The sequence below is a fragment of the Mauremys mutica genome, chromosome 4, assembly GCF_020497125.1.
Source record: "Mauremys mutica isolate MM-2020 ecotype Southern chromosome 4, ASM2049712v1, whole genome shotgun sequence".
Classification (NCBI taxonomy): domain Eukaryota; kingdom Metazoa; phylum Chordata; order Testudines; family Geoemydidae; genus Mauremys; species Mauremys mutica.
The window spans coordinates 110172481-110193732 of NC_059075.1; the positions used below are offsets into that span (position 1 = coordinate 110172481).

Consider the following 21252-nt stretch of genomic DNA (forward strand, 5'->3'; position numbering starts at 1 on the left):
AAAATCTGGCACTTTACTACTTAGGCCTGCGACAGATCTCCCTTCCCTTTAAAGGTCTGAAGGCTCAAAAGTGCTGGTGAATAAACACAAAGAGTTTTCATGTCTGAAATGAATTTTTAATCATTTAAAGCAAAAGAAACTAACTTAAAACTAAACAAAAGAGACTGTCTCTTTTGTATACAAATAAATAGAGCACAATTACAAATAGTCAGAGAGGGCACAGAAGAGGAGGAAGTGAGAAAAGGCAAAGCATTGAATCACTCTTGGAAGATTAGACTGGTGCATAGACCCTTCTTGTACTTTTTTCTGTGTGCCATTACTTTTCTCCCCTTCATTTCAATATTTTCTGAATGGCCCGCTTGACACGTTCGATGGCACTCTCTTCTCCACTTTCCGTTGGCTTTACTGTGGAGCTGGGTTCTGTGCACTCAGTGTCAAGACATTCACAACGGTCCACATGCAGGTACTTGTGCACCACAGTTTTCCCATCGGGGCATTGCAGTAGAACTTGCTTCTTGCTAGTCGCTGCGTCCCTGCAGCAGGAACACTTGTGCTCCATGGAGTTGGCCTCAGCAGAGTATCTGTTTGTTGGTGTGGGAAAAGATACCATTACACTTTGCCATAAGTGCCAGAGAGAAAGAGAGAGAGTGAAACGAAGTACGATGAGGAATCCTGGTGAATAAGCTGCTGTAAGGAATTGGGAATAATATGTAAAAGGGGCCCTCTGATGGTGTGAGTTAGGGGAACTGCTCCTTTACCTCAGCTGGTGGAATGCTAGGCACCCAAGTTCAAGCATAATGTAGTCTGCTGTTTCAAAAACCAAGCCATCAGGGGCAGACTTTCAAAGGGGCTTAAGGGAATTAGGCACCCAACTCCTATTGAAAGTCACTGGGAGTTCGGTGCCCAATTTCCTTAGGCCCCTTTGAAATCCTTGCCCAAAACCATTTAAGTTAGATACTTTCTGTTCGCAGCAGATCAGATGTAGTGTAGCCAGCTGCAATATAAGCCTCCCTGCATCATCCTTCCAGTGAAACCTGCCCTAAGCATCCTGTAAGGATCAGCCTAACTTAGACTGTAAACTCTTTGTGTCAGGGGCCATCTTTTTTATGTTTATATACAGTTAGGATCCCCATCAGGATCCTAACTGGGGCCTGTCAATACTGCAGCAGTACAAATAAATAATTCCCATGAGGAATTTGTAATTCATTTTCCACATTGACTAAAAACGGGTTTTCCTCCAGATAAGGGCTGCCAATTGTATTCAGTGATAAGCTGCAAAGGATCATTCCAGTGAGAAATTAAGGTTATCGACTTAATTTGTCAAATGGTGTTCAGCAGCTATATTCTAGGTTTCTTGCTAGGTTTTAGCAGCTGTACCTCTGGTTTCTTCAAAGTTCTCTCATTCCAGAGCAATGATACTGACTCCATTATCTCAGGAGTCATGTACAGCCCCTGAGCACACATTTTTTCAGTTCTTTACTCAACAAGTGTCTCCCTCTGACTTTTTACAAAGTGTATTTAAATAAAGTGTCTCTCTCTTTTCCCTCCTCCCATTATATGCTCATCATTGGAAAGTAGTTTCTCTGCTATTGAAGTTCAGACATGGCTACCATTAGGATATTTCCTGCAATGGGAACGAACTCAATGCCACATATCCAAGTTGCTCTAACACAAATGACAAGTGAGCTGGCTAGGGTCACCAGACAGCAAGTGTGAAAAATCGGGACGGGGTGGGGGGTAATATGCATCCATAGAAGAAAATGCCCCAAATATCGGGACTGTCCCTATAAAATAGGGACAGCTAGTCACCCTAGCTGGCTCTCACTTTGTAGGCAATAAGGAATCAACACAACTCTCTGGAAGCAAAGATGCAGCCCCATGTGTCCCTTGGCTTTGGACTTCATTACTATGGTGAATCAACCCTTCACCTAGCTTCACCAAACCAGTTACAAATTTCAGTACTCATGAGACTGGAAGTTGAGCCAGTTCTAGGTCTTCTACCATTCTTCAGCCTGGCTATGTATTGTCCCTTTTATAGAAACAGTCTCCTTGTCTGAGTCACTTTACTTACAATGAGAAGGTTCCGCATGATCCTTCACATTGAGTCAGGTAGACTTTATCCACAGAACGGCAGCCCTTATGGGTTATATAGTCCACGATTTGGGTGACAGAACATGGTGATGGGCTATCTTGAGGGATGCCTGTAGGAGAAAAGAGAGTAGTAATGCCCTTCAATCAAATGGCTCCGAAAACACCATGCTGCTTCATCACAGGCTGTGAGTCATTGATGATTTGAAATAATTGCATTTAAAACCCAAAGTAGCCAGAAAGGCCAAACACCTTAGCACTCAGCTTTACCCCTTAAACTTTAGCTCTCTATTGATTGCCTGGGAGGACAGACTGTCTATTGAACATGTCCCTTATTGGAGCTGCTGAATGGCAAAGGAAATGGTGAAACAAGCGAGGAAGAGAGAGAATGGCTCGTTTATCATATATTATTTAGGTTTATACAAAATCAAATTATGTGACAGTGTTTGGGTGTCTGTGGAGGGAAAAGTGAAGGCTGATTAAATCAAAACAATGATTTCAGAATTATTATTGCTTGGCGCTATCAGTGTTACTAGTGTCCAAATCAGTGCTGAAGTGCATGTTTTGCCAAGCCACATGCAGTAGCCAGTTATGAGAGATGTGTCAAATAAACTGCTGGAGGGAATTGTAACATACCAGCTTACAGGGCAGAGTTTCAAACCCAAGGCCAAAAAGAAAACTCTTATAATTCTTATCTAGATACTTCTATGGCCTACTTCACTGCATTAGGCAATGAACTCAACAATTCAGAAGGGAAAGTGCAGAAAACTCCCCAAACATATAAATACAGTAGATGAGCCACATTAGGAATGTCTTCCGATGCCATTGAGTTACGCCCTTTCCTTCCCCTGCTTTTCCTGTCTCAAAAGGCACTTTTGCTGCAAAGCCCCTCTATGGAAGTACCGATTTATTAATAACAACAAAATCTGCTATGTGACCACATACTCAGCCAAGGCTTTTTCTGCCAGCCTACAGTAATAAAGTAATAATTTACTTTTCTCAGCTTAGACTGAAAGCTGCTTGAGGCAGAGTCAGTGTCTGACTCTTTTCTGAGCACACTTTATGTGCTCCACAAAATAACTACCATGAATGTACTTGCATCTATTTAAATTAATATGTATTAGCAATAGCTTTTAGATAGGAAAAATCGGTCCCCATTTTGTTTTGTAGTGACTATATGAACACTGGGTAATTATACTCACATGTTTTACAGCAACCATTAGGCAGCAGTGTAACAGTGCCCTGAAAACAAATCAGAAAAAAATATCTGTATTATAAAAATTATCTGTATTTTGAAATTGCCTGCATGCACAGTGGGAAAAAGTAATTTGGTCCATGGCAGGAATTACTGGTTAAAATTGTGTGGCCTGTACTATGCAGATGGTCAGATTAGATTATCATGATGGTCTTTTCTGGCCTTAATATCTATGAATTCACAATGGAATCTGTTGCAATATGTAGTTCTCTGAAGGAAAGGCTTGTGACATATAATGGTTACCACTTACAAATTACTGTTTACCATGAATTCCATGCTGTTTAATCTGACATACCACAGTATTTCCTCATATTTTCAATAGGAAATAAGTGTGGGGTAACCCTTATTTCTTGCAACCACTGTGCCTACAGGGCACTCATGAAAATATGCAGTCTCATACAAAGAGGATCCTGCAGACTATACTGTGATAGGACGTTATAGCCCACTACTGGTCAATTTCTAAGCCATGAGACATTAATTACCTACTATAAACCTCAGAACCCATCAATAAAGATGTAGTATATACACCATATGTCCCTTTTTTGGATGGAAGCATGCTTCAAATAAATTAGTGCAACAAAAAAATCATAACCCCTCTGGGCTTAAATTCTTATCTACTATTTCCCGGAGCCACTCCACACCCCTCCCCATTTGGGGCTTGGGGCTTCAGCCCTGCAGGAGGTGCTGGGGCTTTGGTCTTCAGCCACAGGGCATGCCCCACAGGTTTGAAAATATTTACCAGAGCTCCGCTCCAGGCGGCGCCTGCTGAATTTGAGCCCTGATACTAACAATTATAACAGCTCCTCAGCCCAATAGTGTCTTTTGACAGTAAGGTGGCTGGATCAAACTAAAATGCGTTGTCATAAGGGATGAGGGTGAATGTCCCAAATTTACTTACAGCTTTACAATTGTCCTCATTGAATGATGGGCAGGTAATCTCTGAGGTGGAGGAGATGAGCTGACCTTTGATCGACACACAGCTGTAAACGGTGCAGTTGTCTTTTGGATCGTTTTGCATTTCACCAGGCTGTATACAAAAAGGAAGGATTCATAATGGGCTTAAACAGAAATCTTCCTAGCCTCTGAAAAAGATTCTCCTCATTTCTCAGCATAAAAATACTAGACAAATAACTGCCATGGTTAGCAGGGTAGTGACTGTATTGTGGGGTCCCATGGGTGGAGGGGATCTTCGAGCTCCATAAGGAATTTTCCTTGGGAAAGAAAAAATCCCTGTGTGGGACTTAGGGTATTCTGGAGCTAAGATAAAATAAGTGGGTGAGATTTTGATTAGGGATGATGAGTAAACTGGCAGATATTAAATAGGAATAGCCCTTTACTCAAAAAGGGCAACACAATTGAATCATGTTCAAGCTTTTCGCTTTTCTGGCACCTTTTCACTTCTTGGTCAAAAAACTGCAAGAAAGGCTCTTCTCATAGTATTCCTGAGAAAGCCTGATCTGATAAGATCTCCAACCTATCTTCCAGATCAGAAAATTTCAGATGACTTTCTTTCAGATGAGCAGCTGAACTTTCAAATGCACATCTGAACTTAACCACTGAACTTTTCCTGTCCCCCATCAATAATTGCCGTGTCTTTCCTCCCAGTTTACACTTTGAAGAATACAATAGGAATGCTACACGTTTGGTAGACTCCTAAGAACAGCAGCACACTTACACTCAGGACGAGGACGGTGCTGTCACCCTTATTTACAACACACTTGGTCTGCACGCATTTTGGACAGCATTCCCCTTTCACATCTTTAAGTTCATATCCCTAGGAATTAAAAAAGCACTAGGTTAAAAGTGTCCTTGAGAAACAAACAAAAATGTAATAGTCTGAGCACCAGATTAAGGCTCTCTGTAAAAACCCAGCTAAATAGCAGCACTGATTATGGTTTTAAGGATAATCTAGATCTGTTGTGTTTTGTAACAGACAGATCACAGGTGAAGAGAAAAGGGATAATGAAAGTAGAAAATAAAAGGAAGCAACAAAGGCATTATAATAACTACACTGTGTTTAGATGTCACTTTATCGTCAAAGCATTTTTAAAAACACAGTTAGCTAATCCTCACAACACGACTATGATGCTCATAAGTATTATTATTGCTATCTTTAAGATGCAGAAAACGGAGTGCCCAAGGTGAGCCAATGTCAGAGCTGGAATTAGGACCTAGGAATTCCTTTGCTTAGAATATACCTCTCTCAATCATGGTTATTTTTCAAGAAAATGTACATGAAATTTTTTTTTAAAGTTTGTTACTTACTGGCTGGCATCTTTCATTGCATGGAATGTGCTTGCATGAAATAGCATTCAGACCACTACTGTTCGATTTCTCAGTGCAGACACAATCATGGCACTTATCAGCAAAGACTGGGGAACCAGGCTAGATTTTTTTTTTAAAAAAAGCAAGAGTTCTGGTATCAGCAAGGTGTGATGTGTAGGCGAGACATATCTCTAATATCCAATACTTCCCCCCATAAACATCCACTAGGGAAACATATCATAGACACAGAGGACAAATATTCATCTCATGCATTATGGTGCATACAAAGTGGGTAACTTAATACCTGTCTGTATTAATAAATAAAATAATTACTGGAGCCAACAGAATTATAGGGGTGTAAGTCAGTACAGAATGTGACCCTTACTCATCCCTTTTTATTTGTGACAGCGAGTCTTTAGCATAGTGCAGCAAAGTGCTGCTGTTAAATGTACATTGATTTTTTAAGGATATGTACATTGTGTATTAAAAACAAATCTTTACATCCGTGCTGCTTAGAACCAGTGCTTCATTCTCTCCTACATGCAGCAACTTTCTCTGGAAAGTGTTAGGCTCTGTGTAACAGATAAATCCCTGACTGCAGTTTGGGGCCAGGGGGGATCTCTAAAAATGAATCATACCAAATGCAAACTGCCTCAAAGCACTTCAGTTAAAGGATGCTCTTGGGACTCAAATGTTTCATCCAAGAGTCCTTCTCATGAAGAAATGGAAACTTACCAGGTACTCAGCATTCTGAAGCACACAGACCTTCTTGGGAACTGTGAAATAAGGCAGAAGTTGTATGGTTATACATGCAAGGAAAGTGACAGATTTTATTATCTCAGTCATGCAAATTTCCTCCACAAATAATCACAACACAAATGTTCAAAAGTGTCACCCAGATTCCCTCTTTGCAGTGCAAATTGTGCAATACATGGACACAAATATTGTAAGGTACAATTTGCACCCACAAAAGAGAAAGGCTGTCTGGTCTGAATATCTATATCCCAGGTTTTACATCCCAGGATGTCCACTGGATGGTTGCAAAACGTTTCCTGATATGTTTAGTTGGAATGATCCATGAACGATCTTCTCCCTTTCCTATCGCTAAAGTTCATAGGGACAATTTCTTATGGGAGGACTGAAGTCCCAGTCAACAATCTCACTATTCTTATATAGGTGTATAACCAGAAATATTTGACCTGACCAGGGTGAGCTCTCTCTCATCCACCTTGCACCACCATTTTCTCAGCTACTACTTGGGCTCGCCCACGGTGGCAACCTAGAATCTAAGCCTGGTTTTGTCACCTCCTCCAAAAGAGACGCATACAGTGTTGGCTACCAACCTTAATGCTCAAGCATGTAAAGTGCAATACTGACTGTTCTCATATATTTTAAAGCGACTTACCGCACTTATACGTAGGACAGCACTTGCCAGTGGCAATATCGGAAACAAGTTCGTAACCAATTTTACATTTAGGAGGTGTGGTTGTGCAAAAGCTCGCGTTGCATCCTGCAAAGGGAAAAAGCCAAGAGAAATGTAAAATAACAACTACAGAGAAAAATATGCCACTTGGCCAGGCTCAGTCCAAGCATGTAGCTGGCCCGGGCTTCACAGACTAATCTCAATTAAATTAACACAAATGAATAATGCAACTGTTATTGCAAAAGAAAGTTTGAGGGGCAGTGGAGTGCTGTAAATGAAGCAAAAGAGGAACTTACTGCAGGAAGTTATGCTGCAGCAGATGTTGTCAGGACTGACTTCAGTGACCTCGTAAAAGCCTTCATCACTGCAGCTTGGTTTACCCTCTTGCTCTGGACATTGGAGGGGCACACAGCTAATGCCACTTCCACCCTCCAGGCAAATGCATCTCTTACAGTCAAACTCAAAAATTTCCCCAAACTGCCATTAAAGAAAGAGAAGAAAGCAACTAAATGAATAGTTAGTGAATAGAAAAAACATAGATCTGTTGTTTTCAATGGGCTGTGCTGGGTGTTTCAGTGTAAGCATGTGTACATGTATGTGTGAGGAGGGAGCAGAGTGGAATTATAAATTAACTATTTTGTAGTCTGGAAACTGATTATCAGAGCTGTCTAAAGACAATATCTCACACTAATGTATAAATCAAGCTGAGATAAATATAAATCAAAGTTTTACAAAATTCCACTCACCTACCAAATAAGTGCATGGATGAAAATCTGGGAGTCTATACAAAACAAGACTGATTTGGAGGAGACACAAAATACTTGCAATTAGGGTGACCAGATGTCCCAATTTTATATGGACAGTCCTGATATTTGGGGCTTTTTCTTATATAGGCTCCTATTACCCCCCACCCTCTATCCCTATTTTTCACACTTGCTGTCTGCTCACCTTACTTGCAATGGAAAAGCAAATGTGTAACATACCTTTCTTGGTTTATTATCTGGTCCAACACACCCTGCAAATAGAGCAAAATAAATCTCCGTTACCACTGATATGATGACAGGTAGCCAGATTCAGAACTATATTGTGTACATGACCTGGCAACAACAAAAAGGAAATGCACATCCATTTAAATATGGTAACACAACCTACCGCAGGTTTTTACACAGACATCCACACCATCACCATAAAGCATTGTTCCAGCAGGACAGAAGCAGCCTTCCACATGACTGGTTTGGTTTTGTGCAACTTGGCTGCACAAGACAAAAAAGACCACCATTCTTATCAATGACACACAGTGGAAGGTTGGCCAAATATATTTTGGGCAAAAGAAACTGCATATGTGAAATTTACAGATTTTAAATCATCCTGATTCTAATCTTAGCTTATTCCACTATACAGTGTTTGATTCAGCTGTATGAGAGGATACCAGGGCAGATACAATGATAACCAGTTAAAGGCTGTCTCAAAGATTTCTATTTTAAACCAAGATTGTTAAACTGGATATTCCTCACTTCTCTGTGGATTATCTATCACTGGGTAGTTGCATGGGACCTGACTGGCAGGAAAGTAACTATTTACCTTGACTTGCAGGTCATCTCTTCAATAGGACCACATGCTTTGTATACTTTGTGTGATGGGCACTTATGCGCTTGAATGGAAGAAATACAGAGAAAGAAATATTTCAGCAAGACCATCATAAGCAGGCCCAGCAAGTGTACACCTTTTGTAATCTTCAAACAAACACTGGAAACAGATTTAAAAATATGTCAGACTCATTCAATAACATTGAAGGTCTGACTGAGAACCATAAAAACCAAGAAACTCAGACTTAAGAGGGAAAAATCCATCTAGAACCCCTCCTGCAAGTAGACAGGTATTGCAGGGTCTCTGGGTGGTAGGTGATTTTACACTAAGTAACATATGCAAAGCAACATCTCATCCTGTTGTGCCAGGGTAAGGACAGGATTTGACCTTCTGAATACAAATACGTTTGTTTGCTAGGGTTTCTTAGAGTCACATTTTTGAAGATGGGAATGCTCCCATACTTCACCAGCAAAAAAAAAGTTTGTCTCCCATTAAATATATAGATTCACCCATTGTGCCTGCAAAATCCACATACTGGGCACATAGGCATTTGCTCAAACAGATGTAGAGCATTTCACACACAATGAGCACACATGCATTTTTACAGGCTCATCTATTTCCCCCACCTTTGAAATCTGGCCTGTAAAATTATTTCAATAAAGCTTTTGGGGTTTATTACAGTCATTAGCGACTTGGAGAGCCAAGTAACCCATTAACGGAAGGGGAATTGAAATAGACCCTACAACTAATCATTCAAGTTAAATGGCAGAAAAATGTCTCTACTTACGACAGATATCACGAGTATGGCCTCTCCAATCAACACAGACCCCCTGATCAGCGCAGAGAGCAGCGTAGTTTTGCAAAGTTGCACACTCCAATTTAGAGTTGGGAAGAGCGCAGCTGTCAAAAACGCAGGCTGCATAGTAGTGGTCAGGGTTGACAAAGGGATGGCATGCTTTGAATGGGCTAGAAGCAGAAACATGTATCATTAGTTACTGAATGATCTGTGTTCACTTTAATATGCTGTATGCCATATTTTAGCATGATGCTATACAGGAAGATCTGAACCGGACTCATCAATGATAGATAAACATTTTGCTGGAGTGCAGCCTTCCAACACTCTTAGACCTTAACCTTTAGACTATCAACCCACTACTCTCTCTCCAAAATACTGCTTCCCACCTAGTAGTTGGAGGAATATAATTGAGCGTAGCCATGAATTAGAGTTGTGGATAAGACTTGGTTGGACATTTCCTCTTTTCAAAGTCACTTCCTGAAACTCAAGCGCGAGATCCCTTTGGGATCTTCAGGGGACCTACATCTACTGCTGAGAGAGCATGGAAGAGGAGCAAAGTGGAAAGGGCTGGAGAAGGCCAAGGGAGCCCAGAAGAGTTTGAGAGGGCTAAAGAATCATTAAAGAGGGCTGAAAGGCAGTGAGTAAATTGCAAAGATTAAAACAGATTAGGAGGGAAGCTAGAGAGAATGGAAAAGAGGGAATGGAAGAGAGAGACGGAGCAGAAGCAGCTGCAAGAGACGATGAAGCAACACCAAAAATTTGCATTTCAGATTGCCACTGAATTCCAAAATTAGAGGTCTGTACACAGGTCTAGTATATTTACCCTTCTTTAATGAGCTTGCAGAGATCGGATGGTTTGCAGGGTGGTGGAGTGACAAAAGGTATCTTTGTAGGAGGTGGGGATGGATAGCAGTGTGGCTTTTCCGGGTCATTAATCACCCAATGATCTGCCATTGTTTCACAGTTATCTATGATCTTTCCATTGGGTAACATGCAGTCATCTGCTGTGTTGTTGGTACAAGTGCCTACAATTGACAAGAGGAAGAATTCACACACAAATCTTCACTATCAAATAATCATTGTATTTCCATCCATCACAGAGAACCAGCAGCACATCTCTCTTACTGCGAGAGCTTACATTTAACTTTTAGTATTTCATTCTAAAAGTAGAAAAATAGATCCTCACCGCACTGTCCTTGGGTGTTGTTGCCAAACCTCTGGTAGGGCAATCTAATTGAGAAAGCCAATCCATTATAGGTTACATTTACCCCAAGTCTAAAGATGTCCACTACGTGATTTATGCCTGACTTAAAGATTCTCACGCCGTATTTTTCATAAGGTGTAGCCACTTCCTGATTGTTTACCGTCACCTATTGTTTAAAGGAAAATGGAGAAAAGACATACATATTGTATGATGTTCATAAAAACGATCTATCAATCATTAACTTACATTGGAGATACAATGTAAATGAAAGTAATGTGTTTATGTCTCAAAGCTTCCTTGCTTTCTGTTTCTAATGAGCTGTATGTTTTTGCGTATGCGACTGAAATGTTGAACTCTTTCTCTAAGACCCAATGAAGGGGTACATCAGCCTGGGGATACATTTGCAGAATTTTGGAGAAATGAGGATAGAATTTAGAATGCAGCCCCTGTTAAATGTAATAGGAGATGCATGCTAAATTTTCACTGCACCTGAGCTGAAATTTTCTCTCCCTCCAAAACCCTCCAAAGAAAGGGAAGCCTTTGATCTACATTTGTTAGAAAATGGAACTGAATGAAATATGGGAGAAAAAAATCACATTTACTAGTTCAGAACCAGGTGGTGGACCTAGTGCAGCGGTTCTCAGACTATGGGGTGGGCCTCCCAAGGGAGATGCAGGAATATGTCAAGAGAGGTCTGTGGTTTGTTTTTTAAAGGCTTCGGTTGTCAAATCTGGGAGGCTGGGGCTTGTGCAGAAGGGCCATGCACACCTGGGAGGTGGGGATAAAGGGGACAGCCAAAGCCCGACTGCCCAGGCTCAGGCTCCCCCCCTACCAATCCTTCATTGGGAGGGAGCCCATGCTCAGTCTCTCCCCCACATCCCTTACATGGAAGCAGTGTGTCTCAGGCTCTCAGCCCTGGGGCAGCAGGGCTGCACCTCTCAGCCCTGGGGTGGCAGCAGCAGCGCAGAAGTAAGGCTGGCAATGGGGTGCTAAGTCTGCGGTAAAAAGTGATAACATATCACTTTTCACATTGCCTCCCTTACTTCTGCACTGCTGCACCTTTACTTCTAAGTCTGCTGTGAAAAGTGATATTGACGAAAATTGCTTTTCACATTGAAAAGTGATATTGACGAAAATCACTTTTCACATTGCCACCCTGACTTCTGTGCTGGTGCAGTGTTGCCTTCCGAGCTGGGTGCCTGGCCAGCAGCTGCTGCTGTCCGCTGTACTTTCAGAGCAGGGTGGCAGTACATGTACTTGTGGGGCGGGTGCATAAATAACTACAGACACAAAGAAGCTGGGCCCGATCAAATAAGTGTGAGAACCACTGGCCTCGTGCATTCCCCTTAAGTTCATCTAGGACTGATAAGTTTTGCTCAGTCTCAGAAGGCAATGGGGAATTTAACCTATGTTGTAGTCTTGCAACACTTTACCTGTAGTTGCACCTCTACAATTCCCCACCTTAATAGTCCAAAAGTCAGCAAATTGCTGCTGATGGAAAATAAAGAGGCAAAGAATCCTAAAAGTAAGTACTTCCAACACATTTTGAAGAAAACAGATTATATTACATGCCACAGCCTAATCCTTGGAACATGGAGGCTAAACGATGACATAAAACTGATGACAGCCCTTCACTTGAAAAATAAAAAATGGAAGCATCTTAACCCATCTTGAGGTATGACTATTATCACCAAGCCATTGGCCTGTTGAGGGTATCTTTTAGAAACATTTTGGTCTACCACTTTGATTCCCATCTCTAATTCAAATATGCCCTCTTGTTCAAACCCCAAAATGACCCAGTGCCCTTCCTCAATCCTGCTTTACAAAGACAATGGGATGATCCTTGCTCATTGGAAACCCTTTTATATACTATAACATTTATTCCTTTGGGCTGTTATCTACATTAAAATCCTTAAAAGTCACAATACATTATTCCATTGTATGTTGTCAGCTAAAATGGATTCTTCCTATAATCCATGTTTTGAAGGGTCAGGGGATTGTAAAGATCTGAGTTTAGAAATGGGATGAGGGGGATTATCTCTTTCTATATGCAGATGAAGTAGTGTCCCTATAAAACTCCTTCAAAGCAACCCACAGAACAATTATCACATTTTCCTAACATTGCTGCCACCAAAGTTATCAGGTTTGAGTGCCACTAGCATATAAAGATGTGAATCTGATTAAGTGAGGGCAAGTGTAGCTGTATATCAATATCAGTTGAGCATGTACATTTGGTTTATTAGTCACTTTGCAATACCTGTACTTTGAGAGGAAACATTGTGATAGTCTTTATGTGCACTTCCTGGGTCTCGTGTCTCACGATGAGTGTGCGTGGACAGGACACTCTGTCTTGTGCAATGCAGTGATAGTTGTCAATGTAGACCCCAAAGTTGTCAATCTTTTTGTTAATCTCTTCCACCAGGACATACGTACAATTCCCTTGGTAGCTATAGTACTGTCCATCAAACGTCACATAATGTGGGTCTCCCCAGCCAGTGCAATAGCCTACCAAGAGATTCAGAGTTAGTTTAGCTGCGTATGGTAACATATAGAAGCAGAGCTGGACTATGAATAAAGTCTTTAGTAAGTGGAAGACCAATTTACCCTACTAGCACTGGAGTCAAATAGGAATGAGAGAACCTGAATGAAGTTAACTATAGATAAGGTAAAGAGAATTAATCTAAGACCTCAGTTGGACTCAAACTGGAACTTTTTTTCCATATTTAAAGAAGCTGAACTCTTTCTTTCTTTCTTTCTTTCTTTCTTTCTTTCTCTTTCCATTCTCCATTTTCTGGATCTCCAGATTTCAGACAGGATGTTAAACTGAAAAAGGTTGCTGTTCTGCTATTTCCTACCAAGTTGAAATCAGTAAGCGCCATTAATCTCACAAGTAGGCCTGTGCTTGTGAGAGCTCCAGCCCAGTTTCTGGATCAAAGAGTTCAAGATAATGTCAAGCAGCTGGCTCAGGAGCCAAACTTAGCAGCTTGGACTCATCTTTAATGTAATTATATAGGGGTCACATTCCACCACTTTTCTCTTGCCATGTAGTACCTTACGCCGAATTATTTCAATGGAACTACTCGTGTAGTGAGCTACCAGTCGACATGAGTAATTAAGTGATAGAATCAGGTCTGTGGAGATTATATAATGAAAATTTTTTTGCCAGAGCCAATTTGAAGAACAAAATATGAATGCGTTTTTTCATTGTTAACCTTAATTTATATCAAGGGTTCACACATATTAATTTGTAATTGAATAATTCAAATATTTTAATAGACTAAAAAGGTAAAATGAAAGATTAAGGAATATAGCATTTCATGAACCATTGTTAAAAGCAAGTGCTGTGGCAGAGCTGGGGGGGGGAAACCAAGGACTAAGCTAGCAAGTGGTACTACAGTTAAGACTGAATTGCATTGCTAGGAACACGAGGGGCTAAACTTGCACAGCACTTGCCCCCATTACAAATATTGTAGCTCTTAAAACTATTATTGGTCCATCAGAGATAAAAATATCCCTCCAGCTATATACTCACAGTCACACTCCCAGTGCCAACAGCATTCACCCTTCACCAGCACAGGAGCGAGCCCATTGACACAAGTGGGCTTAGGAGGAAGTTCACATACAGTCTCAACCGGCACCCAACCAATGTTGATATCGCATATAAACTTGGTGCAGTTACATGGCCAGTAGCTTTCACCTGGCTGGATTTAAGACAGAAGTTAGGGGTAAAGGGGGAACAGTGAGATCTATAATGAAGCAATCAGACTAATAAAGGGGAAAAATGGATTTCTGGATATTTTACACAGCTTTATATTGCCAACATCTTTATCCCAAACAAATATTTTAAAGTGAGAATAAAGCACCACATTCAGTACTGTCATTGAGGTCTGTAAAATGAGATTGCTACATTGTTAATTATTAACTGTAAAGGATTTATTATGAGCACAATGCCTGGCACCAAGGTTTTATTCTGATTTCCCTTCCCTGGGTTGCAGTGTAAAACAGCAGCTGCACCCGAGTTATTGACTACTAGTAGTCTTTTTGGAAACAGTATCATCAGTCAGCCAATAGATGGATCCAAATGTATTTTGTGTGTCGCATTTCACAAGCAAAAAGTAAAGCAGGTGAATATGCCGTGCCTGTAAAAACTTTGTACACTTGAATAAGTCATTAGTGCAATGATTCCAACCTTGTGCTGCTAGAAGCAAATAAATTTGTTTAATTTGAGCTCCTCTTGCTATCCCTGGCTTCAGAGGCCTTTTGATCAGAGGAGTGGTCCCCATGCAACCTGATGTATGCAAGGCAGAGCACAGTGGCAAAAAAGAAAGTGGACTGGCATTGCCAAGACCCCTCTTTGGCCCTACAAGAAGTGCCTCAAGTTTCTTTCCAGATGGAATTAGAAATGGAAAAAGATTGGAGTAACATGCCCCTTCCCAGAACAAAGAGCCAAAATGGAAGGGAGATCTGATCATGTAAAACGGAATTACAGTGAGACACAAAGTAATTCTGGTGCAATGTCCTGAGATGTTCACATCCATGCATCATGACAATACAGGTTTATGTTACATTGTCAGTATGTCAAAGCATGGTTATTTTTGTCTCCCTGCAACTGCATTTGGTGATGAAGAGGATCTTTGTCTCTATAAGGCTGAGTACCACTGTTTCAGACTCAGACATTTTCAACTGATTCGGAGAGAGCAGCCATGTGCTACAGATTGAGAAGGTATTGGGCCAATCCAGAAAGGGGCTGGGCTATTGACTTCAGTGGGAGTTCCAGGTTTTCAACACATTCTCTGTGCCATTCAGGATGTGGCCCATTAAATCTAATCCAGGATACAGTTCATGACTGATTTGGGTTGGTAGATGAGTTAATACTTTGGCATAATCATTCTGACAAACACTAGAAAGATAAAGAGGAAGGTATGGAAGGTGGAATTTGCTCCTGGTCAGATACCTTGTTGTCACTCTTTCATCAAAGCTCCTTCACAGCTCTGCACTGTGATACAATCTCTTGAAGAAATGCCACTTGAGAGCTTAAATTCAAAGAATGCCATGAGTGTCTAAGATACCATAATGAGGGAAAGGGTCACTGAGTGCCATGACAATAGCCAAGAAATTAATATGACACAGATGGAAAAATCTTTATATACCCAGTATAACAGAGGATCACCATGTTAATGAATGTATTAAATATCTCACGATTGTATCCTCCAAATTGCAAAAATAGTAGTACAACATGGTCTTCTTTCATAGACATATAATAAAAACATGAAAAATACTTACTTTAGTGAAAGTACCATTAGGTAACGGACATCTAATTCCGGGTGTGGTGGTAGGTATTGTCGTTGTTGGGGTAGTTGTTGCTGTGGTGGTGGTGGTAGGTGTTGTTGTCTCTGGGGTAGTGGTTTCTGTGGTGGTGGTGACGGTGGTGGTAGGTGTTGTCGTCTCTGGGGTAGTTGTTTCAGTGGTGGTGGTGGTTGTGGTAGGTGTCGTTGTCTCTGGGGTAGTTGTTACTGTAGTGGTGGTAGGTGTTGTCGTCCCTGAGGTAGTTGTTTCTGTGGTGGTAGGTGTCGTCGTCTCTGGGGTAGTAGTTGCTGTGGTGGTAGGTGTTGTCGTCTTTGGGGTAGTTGTTACTGTAGTGGTGGTAAGTGTCGTCGTCTCACGGGTAGTTGTTTCTGTGGTGGTAGGTGTTGTTGTCTCTGGGGTAGTAGTTGCTGTGGTGGTTGTAGGGGTCGTCGTCTCTAGGGTAGTTGTTTCAGTAGTGGTGGTGGTGGTAGGTGTTGTCGTCCCTGAGGTAGTTGTTTCTGTGGTGGTAGGTGTCGTCGTCTCTGGGGTAGTAGTTGCTGTGGTGGTAGGTGTTGTCGTCTCTGGGGTGGTTGTTTCTGTGGTGGTGGTGGTAGGTGTCGTTGTCTCTGGGGTAGTCGTTACTGTAGTGGTGATCGTGGTGGTAGGTGTTGTTGTCTCTGGGGTTGTTGTTTCTGTGGTGGTGGTGATGGTGGTGGTAGATGTTGTCGTCTCTGGGGTAGTAGTTGCTGTGGTGGTAGGTGTTGTCGTCTCTGGGGTGGTTGTTTCTGTGGTGGTGGTGGTAGGTGTCGTTGTCTCTGGGGTAGTCGTTACTGTAGTGGTGATCGTGGTGGTAGGTGTTGTTGTCTCTGGGGTTGTTGTTTCTGTGGTGGTGGTGATGGTGGTGGTAGATGTTGTCGTCTCTGGGGTAGTAGTTGCTGTGGTGGTAGGTGTTGTCGTCTCTGGGGTGGTTGTTTCTGTGGTGGTGGTGGTAGGTGTCGTTGTCTCTGGGGTAGTTGTTACTGTAGTGGTCGTGGTGGTAGGTGTCGTCGTCTCTGGTGTAGTTGTTTCTGTGATGGTGGTGGTGGTGGTAGTGGGTGTCGTCGTCTCTGAGGTAGTTGTTTCTGTGATGGTGGTGGTGGTAGGTGTTGTCGTCTCTGGGGTAGTAGTTGCTGTGGTGGTAGGTGTTGTCGTCTCTGGGGTGGTTGTTTCTGTGGTGGTGGTGGTAGGTGTTGTTGTCTCTGGGGTAGTCGTTACTGTAGTGGTGGTCGTGGTGGTAGGTGTTGTTGTCTCTGGGGTTGTTGTTTCTGTGGTGGTGGTGATGATGGTGGTAGATGTTGTCGTCTCTGGGGTAGTAGTTGCTGTGGTGGTAGGTGTTGTCGTCTCTGGGGTGGTTGTTTCTGTGGTGGTGGTGGTAGGTGTCGTTGTCTCTGGGGTAGTCGTTACTGTAGTGGTCGTGGTGGTAGGTGTCGTTGTCTCTGTGGTAGTTGTCTCTGTGGTGGTGGTAGGTGTTGTCGTCTCTGTGGTAGTTGTTTCCGTGGTGGTGGTGGTGGTGGTAGGTGTCGTTGTCTCTGTGGTAGTTGTTTCCATGGTGGTGGTGGTAGGTGTTGTCGTCCCTGAGGTAGTTTCTGTGGTGGTAGGTGTCGTCGTCTCTGGGGTTGTTGTTTCTGTGGTGGTGGTGGTGATGGTGGTGGTAGATGTTGTCGTCTCTGGAGTGGTTGTTTCTGTGGTGGTGGTGGTAGGTGTCGTTGTCTCTGGGGTAGTCGTTACTGTAGTGGTGGTCGTGGTGGTAGGTGTTGTTGTCTCTGGGGTTGTTGTTTCTGTGGTGGTGGTGATGGTGGTGGTAGATGTTGTCGTCTCTGGGGTAGTAGTTGCTGTGGTGGTAGGTGTTGTCGTCTCTGGGGTGGTTGTTTCTGTGGTGGTGGTGGTAGGTGTTGTTGTCTCTGGGGTAGTCGTTACTGTAGTGGTGGTCGTGGTGGTAGGTGTCGTCGTCTCTGGGGTTGTTGTTTCTGTGGTGGTGGTGATGGTGGTGGTAGGTGTTGTCGTCTCTGGGGTAGTAGTTGCTGTGGTGGTAGGTGTTGTCGTCTCTGGGGTGGTTGTTTCTGTGGTGGTGGTGGTAGGTGTCGTTGTCTCTGGGGTAGTCGTTACTGTAGTGGTCGTGGTGGTAGGTGTCGTCGTCTCTGGTGTAGTTGTTTCTGTGGTGGTGGTGGTGGGTGTCGTCGTCTCTGAGGTAGTTGTTTCTGTGGTGGTGGTGGTGGTAGGTGTTGTCGTCTCTGGGGTAGTAATTGCTGTGGTGGTGGTGATAGGGAAATCAAATATGAATATCCAAATCATTTGCAAAAAAAAAAAGTTACTATTGTAAATACATATTCTACTCCTACCATGTTGCCTCTTGTGATAATGATCTCTTTGACAGAAGGTACCATGAATCCAAACTATGCTAAGTGACATAAATATAGATTGTACAGAGCATTACTACGTTGTGGAGTCTCAAAATTCTACCTCAGCTTCACATAGGTTGTGTCTTTCTTGTAAGAACATCAGTGTTATTCACTATAATTCACCATAGGAATGGTGGAATCAAGGACTGCATATATTTAGGAAAAGGACAAATGTGATAATTATATGCATCTCCAGTGAGGCAGCAATCAAGCCTTCCACTCAAGCCTTACATGGGGGAGAGATATAGTCATAATAGCAGCAAAGAGTCCTGTGGCACCTTATAGACTAACAGACGTTTTGGAGCATGAGCTTTTGTGGGTGAATACCCACTTCATCAGATACATGCATCCGACGATGTGGGTATTCACCCACGAAAGCTCATGCTCCAAAACCTGTTAGGCTATAAGGTGCCACCGGACTCTTTGCTGCTTTTACAGATCCAGACTAACACGGCTACCCCTCTGATATAGTCATAATAGACATTAACTCTTTTGCTCATGAGCAGCTCAGCATCACTTGCTCAAATAGCAGTAACAGCAATTGCTCTGTGCACTCTTTAATACCGGTTTCAATCTTCTGAAGTTTGGAGGGACAGCTGTGGAACCAGTTTACACAGGACTAAGGGACTTAACATGCCTCTTATTCCCATGTAAACCTTGGCCAGAGTTTGTTCTAAGTAGTAATATATGTCTCTATTTTAGTATTCATAAATCTCTAAAAACCTTGTTTCAAATCCATTGGCAATAGATATTTTTAAAATATCAATTACATTTAAATTAACACATGGAAGGACATCTAGGACTACATGTATAATGTTAAAAAATGACATTTTTCCTGTTGATGCTGTATGTCATATAATATTTTATTAGAAATTCTGGAAGGCTAAACAGAGATGAACCCATTAAATAAATCTATGATGTTAGCACAATTCTGACTATAGCATCTGCATCCACCCTACAATATGTGAATTATTAATGATGGTTACCTGTGGCTAATGAGAATCACATGAACACTTACAGAATTTTGTGGTTATCATTAAGCGTGGGCAGTTACCATTCAATACTTACCTGTTGAAGTGCTGGTTGTGGTCCCGGTTGTAGTAGTTGATGTTGGGATAGTGCTAGTTGTAGTGGTTGTCGGGGTGGTAGTTGGAGACTCAGTGGTGGTGGAGGCTGTGGTAGTGGTAGATGTAGTTGTGGAGCAAAATGATGAGCAGCAGTAAACACTGATCTCATAATTGTAGCATATCGGAATCAGGACTTGGTCCTTATTATTACAGATAAGCCCAGTGGAAACATCACATGTCACTTTTTGTCCTAAATCTTCAATGCTGACGTCAGGAAATAGCTGAGCTCTGCATGAAATATTTAGTGGATTCTCACATATCGCTGAGGCGTTCCATTCTCTGATTTTCTCATAGGTTTCATAATCACCATTTTCTGGGCCATATTTTGGCTTATTCAGACTAATCCAGTCAGACCACCAACAATATTGAGATAGAGGTGAACATGGTGCTGCAAGACAACAACGGAACATATATTTCAGAAAGAAGAGAAACATGCATGACATAGTAGTGAAGTAAGCAGTGCTGAGGGTGACTCATTGGATGTACATTGGTCCAAACCAAATCATTAGTGCAAACACAAAGATCTGACATGAGAGCAGGATTATGATCTCATCTACACCAGTTTAAGTCACAAGTGCTTCAATTCAAGTGCATGGAGGTAAACTGCCTAAAAATAGTTCAAGATCAGAATCACACTGTGAATGTGCTAAATTGGTGTTTCTTATGCACAGAAAACAATGTAGCATGAACAGTTGCATGTAAGAGTAGAATGGAAGAGGGAACAAGATCAAGTAGGCACTTCCTACTTTATCTCACACCCTGCTGTTAGTTGCTTTTCCAGCAACTCGCATCTAAATTTTGTTATTGCTACAATGAATTAACTGATATAGTATAATGACCCAGAACAAAGTAGCCATAAAGCAGTGTTTCATCGCCCAAAGTAGACAGTATCCTGAGGTAGTATGTCACCAGGATAGAGAAGTAGCCATGGGGCATATTCAGATATTGTAATACCAAGCCTCAGTCTGCAGTCACTGTGCTGTGCATATACTGAAAATATAGTCAGTAAGTCCTGCTGCAGAGAGTTAAACAAATACACATTCATACTTGTGTGGAATCAATACTTCTTCTAATGGAACTTGTGGTTGTTACTGATGGATATGACACAAGTGGGGAAAAAGGAGAGCAGATATAAATATCCAAATTATTTATAAAACAAATTTAACTGTATTAAATATATATACCTTCTCTCTCACACACACAGTTTTCAGAGATAATAAACTCTCTGAGAAAATCCAAAATATGCTAAGCTATATAAAATATAGACTGTAGAGAACATCCCTCATTACAACACAAAGGATTCTATCCTAAATCCAGAGCAATTGCAGCAGTGGAGTGAGGGTATAAACCGGCTGGACTCCATAGATGCATTCTGGCTGCCTCAACTGGAAAGCCTCTGGGCTTCTCAAGGAGAACATAGCAGACTGGAGGATACAAAACCCTTCAAAAGGATGCAGCATCTGTTCCTTATGTGCAGCCTTGCTCCAATTAACTGTGCGAGGGATGCACAACAGCAGAGCCATGTTCTCCTCCACTTTGGGATATGTCCAGTGTCATTGCTAGTAATAGACACCCTGGTCTTTGTGACCTGGTTCTCTTTTTGCCCAGATGTATGAGGGATCTCATTCCCACCACCTCTCCTCCCACCTTTGTGCACTTTTGAAGGGTTCATCACAATCTAGGGAGAAAGGAGGCCTTTTGCCCCCACAATAGTGAGCCAGAGACTGTAGCATCATACAGAGTAAGTAAGCGCACAAAAAGCCTTACCCGACCTTGTCCCCTC

At 42.0% G+C, this 21252-nt stretch overlaps 1 protein-coding gene across 1 annotated transcript in view; it reads right to left on the reverse strand.

Annotated features, from left to right (window-relative positions):
• Positions 1 to 221: 221 nt before the first annotated feature.
• The window catches only part of LOC123369012 (mucin-2-like), a 58420-nt gene continuing 37389 nt past the window's right edge, over positions 222 to 21252 (reverse strand). Inside the window, exons 31-49 of the mRNA XM_045014390.1 lie at positions 19419 to 19857; positions 15902 to 18209; positions 14151 to 14319; positions 12876 to 13123; positions 10601 to 10784; positions 10238 to 10439; positions 9406 to 9584; positions 8613 to 8682; positions 8184 to 8284; positions 8015 to 8046; positions 7328 to 7508; positions 7014 to 7118; positions 6344 to 6384; positions 5609 to 5728; positions 5019 to 5117; positions 4242 to 4370; positions 3291 to 3330; positions 2072 to 2201; positions 222 to 581 (exon numbers count right to left, since the gene is read on the reverse strand). Coding sequence (XP_044870325.1) covers positions 332 to 581; positions 2072 to 2201; positions 3291 to 3330; positions 4242 to 4370; positions 5019 to 5117; positions 5609 to 5728; positions 6344 to 6384; positions 7014 to 7118; positions 7328 to 7508; positions 8015 to 8046; positions 8184 to 8284; positions 8613 to 8682; positions 9406 to 9584; positions 10238 to 10439; positions 10601 to 10784; positions 12876 to 13123; positions 14151 to 14319; positions 15902 to 18209; positions 19419 to 19857 — 5027 coding nt within the window. The 3' untranslated portion in view covers positions 222 to 331. The remainder of the gene's footprint in view (positions 582 to 2071; positions 2202 to 3290; positions 3331 to 4241; positions 4371 to 5018; positions 5118 to 5608; positions 5729 to 6343; positions 6385 to 7013; positions 7119 to 7327; positions 7509 to 8014; positions 8047 to 8183; positions 8285 to 8612; positions 8683 to 9405; positions 9585 to 10237; positions 10440 to 10600; positions 10785 to 12875; positions 13124 to 14150; positions 14320 to 15901; positions 18210 to 19418; positions 19858 to 21252) is intronic.